General features: G+C 42.1%; 1 protein-coding gene across 4 annotated transcripts in view; it reads left to right on the top strand.

Moving 5' to 3' along the window:
- UNC13B (unc-13 homolog B) overlaps positions 1-14,716 on the top strand; it is a 242,061-nt gene that overhangs the window by 179,452 nt on the left and 47,893 nt on the right. The window contains exon 1 of one of the 4 annotated variants that reach the window (XM_055087110.1): positions 5,177-7,457. The exons of the other annotated variants lie outside the window; for them this stretch is intronic. Coding sequence (XP_054943085.1) covers positions 5,177-7,457 — 2,281 coding nt within the window. Of the gene's footprint in view, positions 1-5,176; positions 7,458-14,716 lie in introns of those variants that run through there. 4 annotated transcript variants of the gene reach the window in all.

Genomic DNA, 14,716 nt, shown 5'->3' with positions numbered 1-14,716 from the left:
CGGGAGCATCAGATTCTAGGTGCATCTGTATTTATTTGTTTTATGGTTTGTTATACTCTTGGTATAATAAACCCTGGTACTGCTGAAAGGGAGCCCTGGGAAGGGCGCAGAGTACCCAGCTCTGCTGACTGGCATTCAGTTTTCATTCTGAGTTCTTGATATACCAGCCCTCTGAAGGCTGCATCCTCTTTCATGCTACTGTACATTCCCTAAGGTTCTATCTGCCCTCTTGGACACAATGCATGAAGTTTTCTTTCCTTTACCATGTCCAGCTTCTGGCCTATAAGTGGCATTCCTCCTAATGCAGGTGAGGAGGGATGGCAAGTCCTAGGAACTACAGGCCAGGGACCTTGCTACGCATTTAATTTGGGCACTCTTTATTCCCTTTGGCTAATCTCACTCTTTATACCTTGTGATCCTGATCATTTTCTCTGACAAGATTCTCTGTAAGCATTGATTCTTTCCCAAAGATTAATATCTGAAGAGTACCCCTACCTGCTGTGGCCCTAGAAATTCATTTCCCACCATATTAGCCGTACAGCATAATTGGTAAATGACCCAGGAATGATCTGACCGCTGTGGGTGACGTGTGGGGTAGGAGGCTCAGAGCTCTTGGCTTTTTGCCTTCTGGGCTTGCTTCATACAAAGTGAGAGGCTGCTTGATATATGTACAAAGAGCCCTGGCCTATTCCCAGAGGTCTCCCAGTTGTTTCCTCCAAGCCAAGATTTGGGTCAGAAGCAATTTTACGAGGAATACCTACATTCCTAATAACATTTAACTGATAAGTCAGAGATAGATGAAAGAATCAGCCATTTCAGAAAGCTGAGGGATTTTTTTCCTCTTGACATTTTTGGTAGGCTGGTGCTGATTCGGTGTGATTTGAGGGGTCTACTCCCTGACATAGTTCTCAGTTTTCCATCACTGAAGCTTTATTCCTTTTGATTAATTCATTTTGTTTTGCTCTGTTCCCTTTTCAAAAGCAGATATCCCTTGAAAGAGCTGCCTTATTTTTCCCAGCCTTAGGCATTCCGTAGGAAAAGATTGCAGAAAGGTATGGTCATTTTCGAGCATGTACATATGAAGTATGGAAGTTGACTTGAGTGGATAGGCCAACAGGATAGAGCAGAGTGACAGCACTGGGTACCTTGAAGGAAACTAGAGGGCTAGGTTTGAGCTGGTTGGGCCCCGAGGCCTCGTTATGCCATCTCAGCTCAAATATTACTTCTTCTCCGTGGCCTTTCCTGTTGTGGTTTTTCTGGGCCTCTCATCACCTTCCCATTCCCCACCCCTGGAATTAAATGCTTGCTTTCTATTACAAGTTCTATTATAACATGTATCACTTTATTTTGTGATTGTTTATATGCCTAACTCTGTTTCCAAGCATTAATATATTAGAGAGCAGGAACTGTGCCTTATATCCTTGGCACATAGCTTAGTGCCTGGCACATCGATTGAACTGATTTAGAGATCAAACTGTTTTTCTCCTGTTGGTCCCTGTTATTTCATTCTTGTGGACAGTAGTAGCAAAGAGATGCTGAAGAAGGAGGTGGCCTTGAATTGAACCTCCTGGCTCTGCGGGTTGCCCTTTCAGCCCATTCTGGCTTCTGGTATCCTATTGGTTTCTGAGCAAAGTGACTGGTTGATTCTCTGGGCATCACAGTGAGCTCTGTCCCCTGTTTCAAAACCTAAATATGTGGATGACTGAGTGGGTTTGGTGCCTTCAGGGAACCCATATCCCTCGGAGGTGATTCTTAAGTTTAGAGTTCATCTGCGGGCTGTAGCTACCAATTCAGAAGAAGGTTTAGAGGGTTTTGTTTGTTTGTTTAATATGAAAGCAAGCATCTTTGTTTGAGGCTGGGAGGAGTTGCTATGGCAGCTCTAGCTGGAGATTTCCTATTTGTCACTAATACGGGAAACCAGGCAGCTCTGCCTTTAGTCCTTCAGCATCCTCTGAATACAGTGGCTGAGCCATTTGCCCTCTGTGTGGCTGGCCAGCCAGTGTTGTAGGCACTGCACTTTTGGAGGGGAACCTGGCAAGACTGTCCAACCCTATCTGGAATATTAATCTGAGGGGCAGAAGCAGATAGGCCCAAAGTTAACCTGGCCTGCACTGAAGCCGTAGCAGGAGAGTCAGCTTCATTTTCGTTCCTGAAAAACTGCCTCCTCTAGACCAAAGTGGGGCTGGCCTTGGAGGACCTGGCAATGAGCTCTGAGCCTCACTAGCATTAGAAAGGAAAAGTTTGCCTCCTGTAGCAGTTTTCTCCTTCCTTGTGCTTTCAGGCTGCCTGAGGGCAAGCCTCCTGTCACCTGAATGAAATGTTGGGGAGTGAATATTTTGCTCCTCCCTTTTCTTACCTTAAAAAGAAAACTTTTAGAAGAAAGAAAGACTAACAAAGAGTGACACTGTAATGGTAGGGTTCCAGGCATTGCTGTAGACCGTTAGAAGAGACTGGGAAAGGTAGGGGTCTGGGGCTGGGATAGAAGTCATGGTTCACTCAAGTCAAACCATTTAGGCAATTGCACACTTGGCTTAGATATTGGTTTTCCTGCTTCTTTGTCCCAGGGTCTTGCCATGTCAGTAATAGTAACACTGCAATGCTTTACAGTTTACTAATTACCAGTCCCTCATTTTAGCTTTATAACATTCCTGTGACTATCTCCCCCACTTTACAGATGAGGAAACTAAGGCACAGAGAGAAGTGTTTAATCCAAGGTCATTGGTGAAGCAAGACTCAAACTTATGTCTCCGGATTCTCAGTCTAGTAGCACTTGCTCATGGCTTCATGTGGTCATATGCAGAGCTTCCCTCTTGGTTTAGTAAGCGGTCTTTCTCTTTGAGAAAAGCTTGAAAGGCTAATTGCCAACTCTAGTCCATCAGTCTAAGGACATTGCTCAAAGCTAATACCAGGTGCCAAGACCAAATCGGGGTACCCAGACCTTGCACCTAGGGGAGAAAAGAAATGGGTGGCTTTGGAAATGTAGATTTTGTACTTTTGGGAGGAGAGAGGGAAGAACTTGATGAGTCAGTCCTAGAATTGGGGGCTTTGCTATCTAGGCAGCTGGGCACTAAGCCCGAGACCCAGGAGTTCTGACTGAGCACATAGAGCATTCTCTGTCTCTCTCTGTCTCTGTCTCTCTCTGTCTCTCACACGCACATACACACACACACACACACACACACACACACACACACACACACACACAGACTAGACTGAGTTGACCACATTAGGGGTATGGCTGGTCCTGGCTCCTTAAAACATCAGAGTAAAGCAGTAATGCTTAAAAAGCAATAATTAGGCCTCTCCAATGCCTCACAGGATGGATAGAGTTCTCAGATGAAGAATTCCTAGATGAAATAGACACACACACACACACACACACACACACACACACACACACACACACACACACAGACTAGACTGAGTTGACCACATTAGGGGTATGGCTGATCCTGGCTCCTTAAAACATCAGAGTAAAGCAGTAATGCTTAAAAAGCAATAATTAGGCCTCTCCAATGCCTCACAGGATGGATAGAGTTCTCAGATGAAGAATTCCTAGATGAAATAGAGTTTTTACATGAGCTAGAGAGAAGAAGGGAAGAAATGAAAAGGGAATTAATCTAGTTTCTGTCTCTTGATTCTTGGCCTAGTTATTTCCAGTAAAAGGGGTCAGCTTCATCTTTATCTCAAGTCTTGTGACTTTGGTTCTTCTTAGTCTGCGAAGCACGGTGCTTTTTTTTTTTTTTTTTTTTTTTGATAAATGTAACTCAAGAAGCACAGTGCTTTTAATTTTCAGACCCACGGACTATAGTTGGTGGCCTTTCCTGCAAATGAATTGCTATGGGAGCAGTCAGCTTATGTTCTTCACAGACAATTTTTACTTTTTAGGGTTAACTTGAGTACTGGGAAAAGAAAAGGAGACAGGGGTTTTAGAAGATTTAGAAATCTAGGTCAAATCTAGAAAATAGAGAAACCATCTCCAGTTGAAGAACATGAAGGGTAGCCTGTCTCCCACCAACTCATTTTACCTGTCCCGGGCTGACCCAGCAGAGCCAGAGAGTATTGGCAGTCCCATGCATTCCTGGGCTCTCTGCTTCATCCTTTGTACTTTCCGCTGTGCTCCTTCCCTACAGGCTGCATGTTCCCAGTAAAAACGGAATGGATGCCCACCCCACATAAGGTAACAGTCATCTCTGCCTAAGCTACAGTCACTGGTAGCTCAGAGTTTAGGGGCAAGACTGGTGGCAGGTCTTTTTTCATCTTTTTGGAGAACAGTAGAGCACCCTGGAGCTCTCTCTGGTGTAATCAGCTCCCCACCTGCCACATGCATTGTTCTCTCCAGGCCATTCAGCGGGCTAGAGCAACCCTCTATTACTCCAGCAGTGGACAGTGCTAGGAAATCACTTTCTTGTCATGGTCCTTTCTCCAAGTGAAGGGTTGCTATCACTAAACAAAGGGAAAACACTTTGTGCTATAAGCACAGGTAGGAGCAAACCTTTAAGTAGTTGAGCCTTCACCAGAGCAACAAACTGGAGGGGGAAAAAAAAAGAAACATTCCACGTCTTGTCTTTTACTGTGTATGTGATTTGAGCTTTGGTGGTTAAACATCTATATGTTCATTTCTGAGCCTCATGTTGAATTTGTAAAGGTTCAGTCACTCGCTGACTTCACCCCACATATTTCCCAGGAGTTTGTTTCGATCTTGTTGACTTTGGCTACTTGCTCAGAACACAAGGACTTGATCTGATTTTACATCAAAACTCTGATGGGAAGCCAAGGAGAGAGAACTGATTGCTTATAACCTTTAAGTCTAGCGTTGGGAGGCAGGTCACTGTTGACTCCTACAGTCTTAGAAAGTAGTGTTCTTATTCCTGCTTGACAGCTTGATTCATATTGTCCTGCTGCCTTCTGATCCAAGTGCACTATTTTCCTTTTTCACTAGCTGCAGGATTAGAGTCAAGCTAGGATCCAGGAACATGTGCCAGGTTTGAGACCACACATGGGACCATTCTAGGCATCACTGTGGGCCAAGCCCAAGGCATCAGCCAGCAATAATTGCTAAAAATAGACTGAAAAGAACAGGTCAGGGTATTGCCTTCTAACACAATCTCTATTAACCATCCTGACCAGAAACTAGAGGAAGAAGCTGAGAATCCCTCAGACCCTGAGGGAGAAAATGAAGCGACTGTTGCAAGAGTCAGAGGAAGAAATCATGGTCACCTTGGGATCCTCCTCCAGGCTTTTCCCAGATAAAGCTAAGGCGGAGACTCTGTGTGGCTTCAAGAGCAAGTCCTCAGGCCCTGCTGGATCCTTACCAGAGGACAGCTTCCTTTCCCCTCACTGTGGGTCAGTAGCCTCAGCCATTGGTGGGGATAGAGATGGGGGGCTGGCCCAGCATTGCAGCTTTGGGCAGCAGGCCAGCAGCCAGCTTCCTCTGGGCTCCACTGCCTGTGTTTCAGGGTCTGGCTCTCAGGACCTCTCATCTGCCAGCATGACCACAAGCTGTCAAGAGCCGTCAAAGAGGGATCAAGCCAAGCCCCTTTTGTCCAGAGGCCCTGGCCAAGGCTGTAGCCGTGAACAGCAAGAACCTTTGGGGGATGTAGTGGACTATATCATCAGAGAGCTGCAAGGCATCAGCCGTCTCCAAACTGAAATTGCTGAGTTGCGGCAGCACTTGAGTCAAGTCCGGGGTTCGGTGGAAGAAGTCTCTAGCTGTGTAGACTCAGTTCTGAGTGAAATAGAAGGCTTGCAGGTGGGCAGCAGCTCCCTGGCCAAGGTGTGTGTTGGGGGAAAGGCCCAGGAACCCCATGTGGACCGACCCAATGAGGAAGCCATTCTGTATCTGTATGGACTTCCTGAGCAAGATGGGGAAAATACCATGGAGCTGGTGCATAGCTTCCTGACCAAACACCTCTGTGTTAATGGCATGCAGTGCAATAGGTACATTAAAGAGGCTTACAGAGCAGGCAAAGCGCCAGCCCCCAGGCCTACTGTTGTGAAGCTTGCCCATCTAGAGCATAGAGACCTTATATTGCAGAAATCCATCCTCTTGCAGAGTTTAGGGATCCGGATTGCCACCAGAGAAGAACCAAGCCGGCCACAGTGCTGTAAGAATCCCCCAAAGGAGTCTGTATCATTTTTGGAACAACAACTTCAGGATTGTAATTTGAATTCTTTAAACCTGGATGAACCAGTTTTTCAGGTGGAAACAGGGGACAGAGGACCAATAACAGGAGTATATCAAATGAGGGCTCAGAATCAACATAGAGAACTCCAGACTCCTGAACAGCAAGGCCTTTGCTTCCCACCCAAGAACGATTTAGCAAAGTCAAGTGATGAGTCTAAGCCAAGGGACGAAGTAAAAGAAACATCAGGAACACCCCAAATTATCAGTGGCACCTGTGGTGAACTGACAGGGAGAGAGGCTTCTCTGTCCACCCTTCATCAATTTGAGGAACCTTCCCTAGAGTTAATCTCAAAAGAGGAGGATTCTGGGAAACCCCAGGTTTTCAAACAGTGTAACCAAGGACTTGAAGCATATAAAGCAGCAAAAATAGAAAACAACTGCAGTGATAAAACTGAGGCCAGCAGCTGCCTATCATTGTCTGGGTTGCTGAAGACAGAGGACAAACTCCTGGCCTGTGAGGCTGGGCTTGATATTTTGAGCTCAAAGCAGCTAGAGGACCTTTTGACAGATAAGTCCAGAAGGTTTGCAACTCTGAGCTGTGACAACATGATGGAGGAAATCATCATAGGAACTGAGACTTTCAATGACATGGTTCATATTGACTTGAATGAAGAGGAGGAACATGCTGCGCAGGTCCTTAAAGATGTCTTTGAAAAGTCTTCTTGTCTGGGTGGCTCGCAGGAGGATGAAGATGTAGAAATCAAGTTTTACACAAGTAAACTGGGCCGAGCAATTTACCACTTTCGTTCAGCTTTGCAGGGAGTATTTCAGAAGCTGGAGAACAGCGGGTCCATGACTCCTGAGGACCTGGAAAGCATTGAGAGTGGTTCCCAGTCAGAGAACAGTGATAGACTTCTTGGGACAGTGAGTTCAGGGGGTGCCCAGGATTTCTCAGTGGAGAGCCCTGGGAGTCAGGGGAGTGAGACCTTGCTCAATGTGGTGTCTGGTGGAGTGGGCATCTCTACACAGGGAGACCAAACCTCTCAGGATCCCAGCAACTTCTCTCTGGCTTCCAATAACTTGCCTCTTGCATATTCATCGCCAGGTTTTGCCCTGGCTCCGTGTCTGGGAAGTGAAACTTGTTCCAGGCCTGAATCTCCCAAACAGGACAGACTAAGCCTAGAGCAAGTGTGTGCAGAGACCATCTACCTCAACAAATGCATCAACAATTTAAAAGATGTTCTAAGAGAGAAAAGACTGAGGCAGAAAAAACTTTTGCACAAGCTAGTACAGAAGACAGACCATCTCTCGGTAGAAGACGTGCACCCAGGTATTTCAAGTCTCTGTTTAATGGGTTTACAGCTGGCTGGGTAGGGCCTTCATCAGGCCAGCATGAGACTCAGCTTGGTGGTGAGTTTCACAAGATGATGGGGGAGGTCCACAGCTTGAATCAGTCTCAGTTACTGGAATATCGATGTTAAGCGAATCCTGTGGGAATTGGAGTGACAGAGTTGAAAAGCAACAGGAAAGGAGTTCTTGTCTGTAGGCAGCTTCCAGTTTATTGGCGGGAGCTTTAGAAATACCTTTTCAAAAGAGGGAGGGGCATCTGGGCAAAAATAGTTTACAGCTGCAGGGCTCTTAGGATATTCTGGTGTAAAGTAGGTGTGGGGTAGGAGGCAGGACTGGGGAAAAGAGGCATGTTTCTCACAGAAGCTAGGGGGACTGATGCAATCCTATGTTGCATTTTAGAATTATTCTCCATGCGCTTTTTGCCGAGATAAGATGACCATTTCTCCAGCAGCTCCACCTCATAGGCCACTGTGGCAATTTCCCTTATCCCGACCTGTCTTCTTCCTAGTACTGGAGTTGATAATACAGAACCTTATTTCTATCTTGGAGCTGTCCAGTCTGACTGTGCTCTCCACAGGTCATATTCCCTTTCTTTCATCTCCAGTTGAAGGGCGCTTACCTAAGAACTAGAGAATGGAATGGTTTTTGGCTACAAGAAATGAGAAAACTTTTTTCTAGGCAGCATGGAGATGATATGTAGCTTTTAAATTACTTCTCCCAATCAAAATTAAATTTATCCAAAGAGCATATGCTTTATTCATCTAATTTTAAATGTAAATGGGGTTGTCCTCTTATGCATATAACCTGATTAATCTTTCTAAGGCAAAATTAAAATTATGAAACATATTGTGTTGGCAAAGGTGTGAGAGAACAGGCACTCATACATTGCCAGTGGGATGGGAGTGGAAATTGGTATAACCTCTAAGGAAGGCAATTGGCAAAATTTATCAAAATTATGTATACCCTTTGAGCCCCAACACTACTTCCAGGAATATATCCTGCAGGTACATTTTCACATGTGGAAGGGACATATGTTCAAGGCTATTTTTGAAGCATTGTTTTTAATAGCAATGATTGAAAACAACTTAATGTTCGTTAAGAAAGGCTGTTTATATAACTTATTGGCACATCCAAACAATGGAATACAGTACCATGCAGCTATAAAAAGGAAGAGGTACCTCTTTACTGAAATGGAAAGATATATTGACATATTCAAAAAAACAAGGTGCAGAACAGTATGTATAAGATGCTGACATTTGTATAAATAGGAGAGGGGAAGAATACACACAAAAACCCACAATGTCTGTTTGTATATGTATAGAATATCTAACAAACATACATAAGAGGGAGTTCCCTGGTGGCCTAGTGGTTAGGATTCCAGACTTTCACCGCTGTGGCCTAGGTTCAGTCCCTGGTCAGGGAACTGAGATCTTGCAAGCCATGTGGCATGGCCAAAAAAACCCCCAAACAAACAAACAAACAAAAAACCACAAAGATACATACGAAACAGATACAGGATTGCCCATGGGGAAAGGTATTAGGTGAAAAACTAGTGGGATGAGAAGGAGATTTTTTACTCTATACCCTTTTATAGTTTTTAGAATTTGAATCATGTGAATATAATACCAAGTCATAAAATTAAATTGAAAAATTAAAATCATGTTCCTTTCAAATATCCCTAGAGCTACTCTTTATAGCTTATCAAAAAAAGTCTAAATTCCTTCATTTGGCATTCAAGACCACTACAGTTGGTCTCTAGTTTACATTTCCAGGCTTATCTCCCATTGTCCCACTGTACTCCACCTAGAAAGAAACTGCTGTCTCACAAATTTGCCTTATACTTTGTCTTCAGCATATTGACATATACATCCTTCCTTCTAGCCTAAGGTACTGTTTCCCACATCAACCTAGCAAAATTTACTCAATTCTTTAACATACAGCCAAAGTATCCTCCTCCAGGAAGCTTTCTATAATTCCTCAACTACAAGTGATTTCTCTCTCCTTTTAACTTTGCAGCCCCTTTTCTTTCTCCCTGGGCATTTAGAAATTATTATATTACAGCAACAGTAGAAACAACAAATATCAAAACAGTACTTCCTTACTAACTCTTTAAACCTTGCCTAGAGTTGATGTTAGCATGAGCATCCAGAACTCTGGGGCCCAGTTCTTCAAGTTGCAGAGTTTCCCTTCTGGGCTGACATCCTGCTGGACGATGCAGGAACTTGTGACAGCAGCAGAGATAATGAGACGAAGGAGATTTTCTGAAACACCAGTAAGAGATCAAGCCAGAGTTCTGGGTGCTTACCAAGATCCAGTCTGGTCTGTGGGCTACAGAGGGGCTGGTGGAGAGGCTGCCAGGTAGTGGCAGCATCTCTTCAGTGCTAGGTCCAGCCTGACTCCAGCACCAGGCCATAAAGCAGGAGGAATAGAGGAAGGTACATAAACACACAGGCTGGCCTCTCACCACCAATACACTCGGGTTATAGAGTCCACAAGAGCAGTCACCCTAACCTGGCAAACTGATTCAATACAACAGTGATTGCTACCACAACAAAACATTTGAAAAAGCTTTCTTCACTGCTCTGCTTGAGACCTTTTAGGGCCTAAGCTTATTAGTAGTATCTTACCGTTAGTTTGAGTTCTTTTTTTTTTTTTTTATGCTTTTTCTTCCTTTTTTGGGGGGGTGGGGTGGGGTACGTACGAGGCACTATTTGAAGTACTCTCACATGCATTACATGAAAATTCCATTTTTTCATTCCTACCACTACTAAAATAGCTTTTGTCAAGGCCATCATATTGCCAAACTTCTGGTCCATTTTTAGTTCTCTTAGTCAATCAGCAACTTGATGAAGTTGATTACTTCTTATTATTATAACAGCTTTTTAGGTATTTATATACCATAAAATTCATCCTTAAAATCCCTTAAAAATGTACAATTGAGTGGTTTTAGTATATTCGGAGTTATACAACAATCAATTCTAGAACATTTCCATCACCCCCAAAAAGAACTCCCTATCTATTAATAGTCACTCTCCAATCCCCTTTGTCCCCAGCCTCTGGCAACCGCTAATCTACTTTCCATTTCTATGGATTCTGGGCATTGCATGTAAATGGATTTATATAAAATGTGGCCTTTTCTGACCAGCTTCTTCAACTTAGCACAATGTTTTCAAAATTGACCCATGTTGTAACATGTATGGGTACTTCATTTCCTTTTGTGGCTGAATAATATTCCATTACATGGATATAGCACATTTTGTTCATCCATCCATCAGTTGATGGACTTTTGTTTTGTTTTGTTACCACTTTTTGGCTAGTATGAATAATGTTGCTATGAACATTTATGTGTGAGTTTTTGCCTGGACATATATTTTGATTCTCAGGTATATACCTAGGAATGGAATGCTGGGTTATATGGTAACTCTGTGTTTAACATTTTTGAGGAACTTCTAGACTGTTTTCCAATGTGGCTGCACCATTTTACATTTCCACCAGCAATGTATGAGAGTTCAAATTTCTCCACATCCTTGCCATTCTATTTTTATTATAGCCATCCTAGTGGGTGTGACTGGTATCTTCTAGTTTTGATTTGCATTTCCCTAGTGGCTAATGATGTTGAACATCTTTTCCTGTGCTTATTGGCCGTTTTTATATTTTCTTTGGAGAAATGTCTATTCAAATCCTTTACCCGTTTTTAAATTGAGTTGTTTGTCTTTTTCTGTTGAGTTGTAAGCGTTCTTTATATGTTCTGGATATAGGTCCCTTATATACAAATTATACAAATATTTTGTATATATTTTTTCCCCAATCTGTAGGTTGTCTTTTCACTTTCTTGATGGTGTCCTTTGAAGCATAATTTAAAAAAATATTATTGTGGTAAAATATACAAAACATAAAATTTATTATTTTAATCATTTTAAGTTTATTCACATTGTTGTGCAACCATCACCACCATCCAATCTCCAGATCTTTTTCATCTTTCCCAGCTGAAACTCTGTACCCATTAAACTAACTCCCCATTCTCTTCTCCCCCCAGCCACTGGCAATCACCATTGTACTTTCTGTCTCTATAAATTTGACTGCTCTAAGTATGTCATATAAGTGTATTTGCACAATACCTGTCCTTTTGTGACTGGCTTATTTCACTCGACATAATGTCTTCAAGGTTCATCCATGTTGTAGCATATGTCAGAATTTCCTTCCTTTTTAAGGCTGAATGATATTCCATTGTATGTATATATACTACATTTGTTTGTCCATTTATCCATCAGTGGACACTTGAGTTTCTTCTACCTTTTGGCTATTGCAAATAATGCTGCTATAAACATGGGTGTACAAAATTTGTTGGAGTTCTTGCTTCCATTTCTTTTAGGTATATACGCAGAAGTGGCATTGATGGATCTTATGGTAATTCTCATTTTTTTTGAGGAATTGCCATATTATTTTCCACAGCGACTGCATCATTTTACATTCCCAACAACAGTGCACACAGGTTCTAATTTCTCCACATCCTTGCTAAATAACACTTGTTACTTTCTCATTGGTTTTTTGGTTTGTTTGTTTTGTAATAGCCATCATAATATGGGTATGGAGTAGAGTACAAAAGTTTTAAATTTTGATGAAGTTCAATTTATCTATTCTTGTGTTGATTTTGCTTTTGGTTTCATAGCTGAGAAACCACTGTCTAATCCAAGGTCACAAAGATTAACTCCTATGTTTTTTTCTAAATGTTTTAAAGTTTTATTTAGCTCTTACATTTAGGTCTATGATTCATTTTGAGTCGATTTTTATATACAGTGTGAGATAGGGTCCAACTTCCTTCTTAAGCATGTGTATGTCTAGTTATCTCAGCATCGTTTGTTGAAAAGAACATGCTTTACCTATCGAATGGTCAAAAATCAACTGGCCATAAATGTAAGAGTTTATTTCTGGACTCCCGATTCTATTCCATTGATCTTTAGTCTATTCATATGCCTCAATTTCTTTTTTTTTAAAAATTTTTTGGCCATGCCACATGTGGGATCTCAGTTCCCCGACCAGGGTTCGAACCCGTGCCCCCTGTGTTGGAAGCATGGAATCTTAACCACTGGACCGCCAGGGAAGTCCCTTGATTTCTTCTTTTTGAAATACTTTCTTCACCTGGCTTCCAGAACACCACTCTGTCTTGGTTCTCCTCCAACATTATTGACCATTCCTTCTCAAGTCATCTTTGCTAGTCCCTCCTTATCTTCCCAACTTCGTAGTATCCCAGGATTCAATCCCGACTACTTTTTATTTATACTCACCTCCTAGGTAATATGTTTCAGTCGCATGATTTTCATAAGCATTCCCAGATTTATATCTGGCCCAGATATTGTCCAGGAACAGCAGATTCCACATCTACTTAACATCCACATTTCCATGTGAATAGGCATCTCAGATTTGATGTATCCAAAACCAAACTCCTGATCCTTCTCCCTAAGCCCTGCCAAACCTGCTTTTCCTATAGTCTTCCTTAACAGTAAATGGCAACTTCATTCTTGCAGCTAGCTGCTCAGGCCCAAATCCATAGAGTCATTCTTGACTTCTTTTCTTTCACAACCCATATCCAATCAGTTAGTAAATTCTGCCTGCTTTGCCTTTAAAAAATATCCCAAATCTTACCACTAACATCTTTATCTAAGTCACCATTTTCTCTTGTCTAGATGATTGTGGTAGTCTAACTGATCTCCCTGCTTCTACCCTTGTCCCTCTACAGTCTGTTCTCCCCAGCCAGAGTAATCCTCATAGAATGTGAGTCAGATCATATCACTTCTCTGTTCAGGACCTTCCAGTGATTTTTCTGTCTTACTCAGAATGAAAGCCAAAGTGCTTATAAGGGCCTGTAAAGCCCTGTTTGAAATGGTACTCTGTGGCAAACTTGTTCCTTCACACCAGTCATGCTCTCGCCTAAGGCTTTGCACTTGCTGTATGTTCTGACTGGAATACTTTTCTCCTATCACTCTGAATAGCTTCTTTACTCATTTCCTTCAGGTCTCTGCTTAAATGTCACTTTATCAATGAGGACTCTCTCTCAATCTTTTATAAAATTTTAATAGCATAACATCACCACAGAGGGCAATATCTTTTCCCCTTACTTGAATTTTTCAGCAGAGTCCCCATCATACATGATATAGTACACAGATTCCGGAACCAGAATGCCTGTTTTGAATTTTGGCTTTACCACTTGCTGTGACTTTAGGCAAGTTTCTTAACATCTCTGATCTTCATTTTAATCAACAGAAAATGGAGATTATAATAGTATTTACCCAGTAGGGTTGTTGTGAGAAATAAATGAGCTTACTCAAATAAAATGCCAGATGTGTAATGTGTTCACTTGGTGTGAGCTACTATCATCATCTTCATCATCATTATTAGTTGTCTGCTCCTCCTACTAGAATAGAAGCTTCTCAAGATCAGGGTTCACTGCTGCATCAGCATGAGAACAGTACCTAATGTGCAGTAGGTGCTCAATAAGTATTTAAGAGATGAATCCTCACAGTAACCCTGGGAGATTGCTTGTCTTATCCTCTTTTTACAGATAAGGAAATGCAGGCTCAGGTAAGATGAGTGCCTCAAGTCTTTTGACTCCCAAGTAATGGAGTTAAGATTGTTTTAGCAATGAGGAAGTATGTCACTTCCTTATAAGGTAGACTTTCTGGAAGAGTGAGATCATTCTTAGGGGTCAGGAATTTTCCTGCAAAGAAGGTGTTATATAGACATATGTCACTTAAATTGAAAACTAAATCTGAGTGGAAAAATCCTAAGGCATTTTAGGCGGTTACGAAGCACAAAAAATTTGATTCCTAACAAGAAAAAGTTTTTTTAAACAAGAAAATGTTTGTCCAGTGGGTGGGACAAACTGAAGGGACTAGTACAGCAGTTCTTTGGGGTCTGAAAAATGGTACAGGCTATTGGCTAAGAGACCTATCTTTTCTCTTAGGCAAGACACATGTTCTTTTTTCTTTATTTTTTTTTATTTTTAATTTTTTTTTGAATTTTTGAATTTTTTATTTTTTCATACAGCAGATTCTTATTAGTTATCCATTTTATACATATTAGTGTATATATGTCTATCCCAATCTCCCAATTCATCTCACCACCACCACCACCACTGCCCCACCCCCCCGCTTTCCCCCCTTGGTGTCCATACGTTTGTTCTCCACATCTGTGTCTCAATTTCTGCCCTGCAAACCAGTTCATCTGTACCATTTTTCTAGG

Source organism: Physeter macrocephalus, chromosome 9 (assembly GCF_002837175.3).
Source record: "Physeter macrocephalus isolate SW-GA chromosome 9, ASM283717v5, whole genome shotgun sequence".
Lineage (NCBI taxonomy): Eukaryota > Metazoa > Chordata > Mammalia > Artiodactyla > Physeteridae > Physeter > Physeter macrocephalus.
The sequence above is the reverse complement of the archived record's forward strand: the minus strand, read 5'-3'. Positions and strand labels throughout refer to the sequence as shown.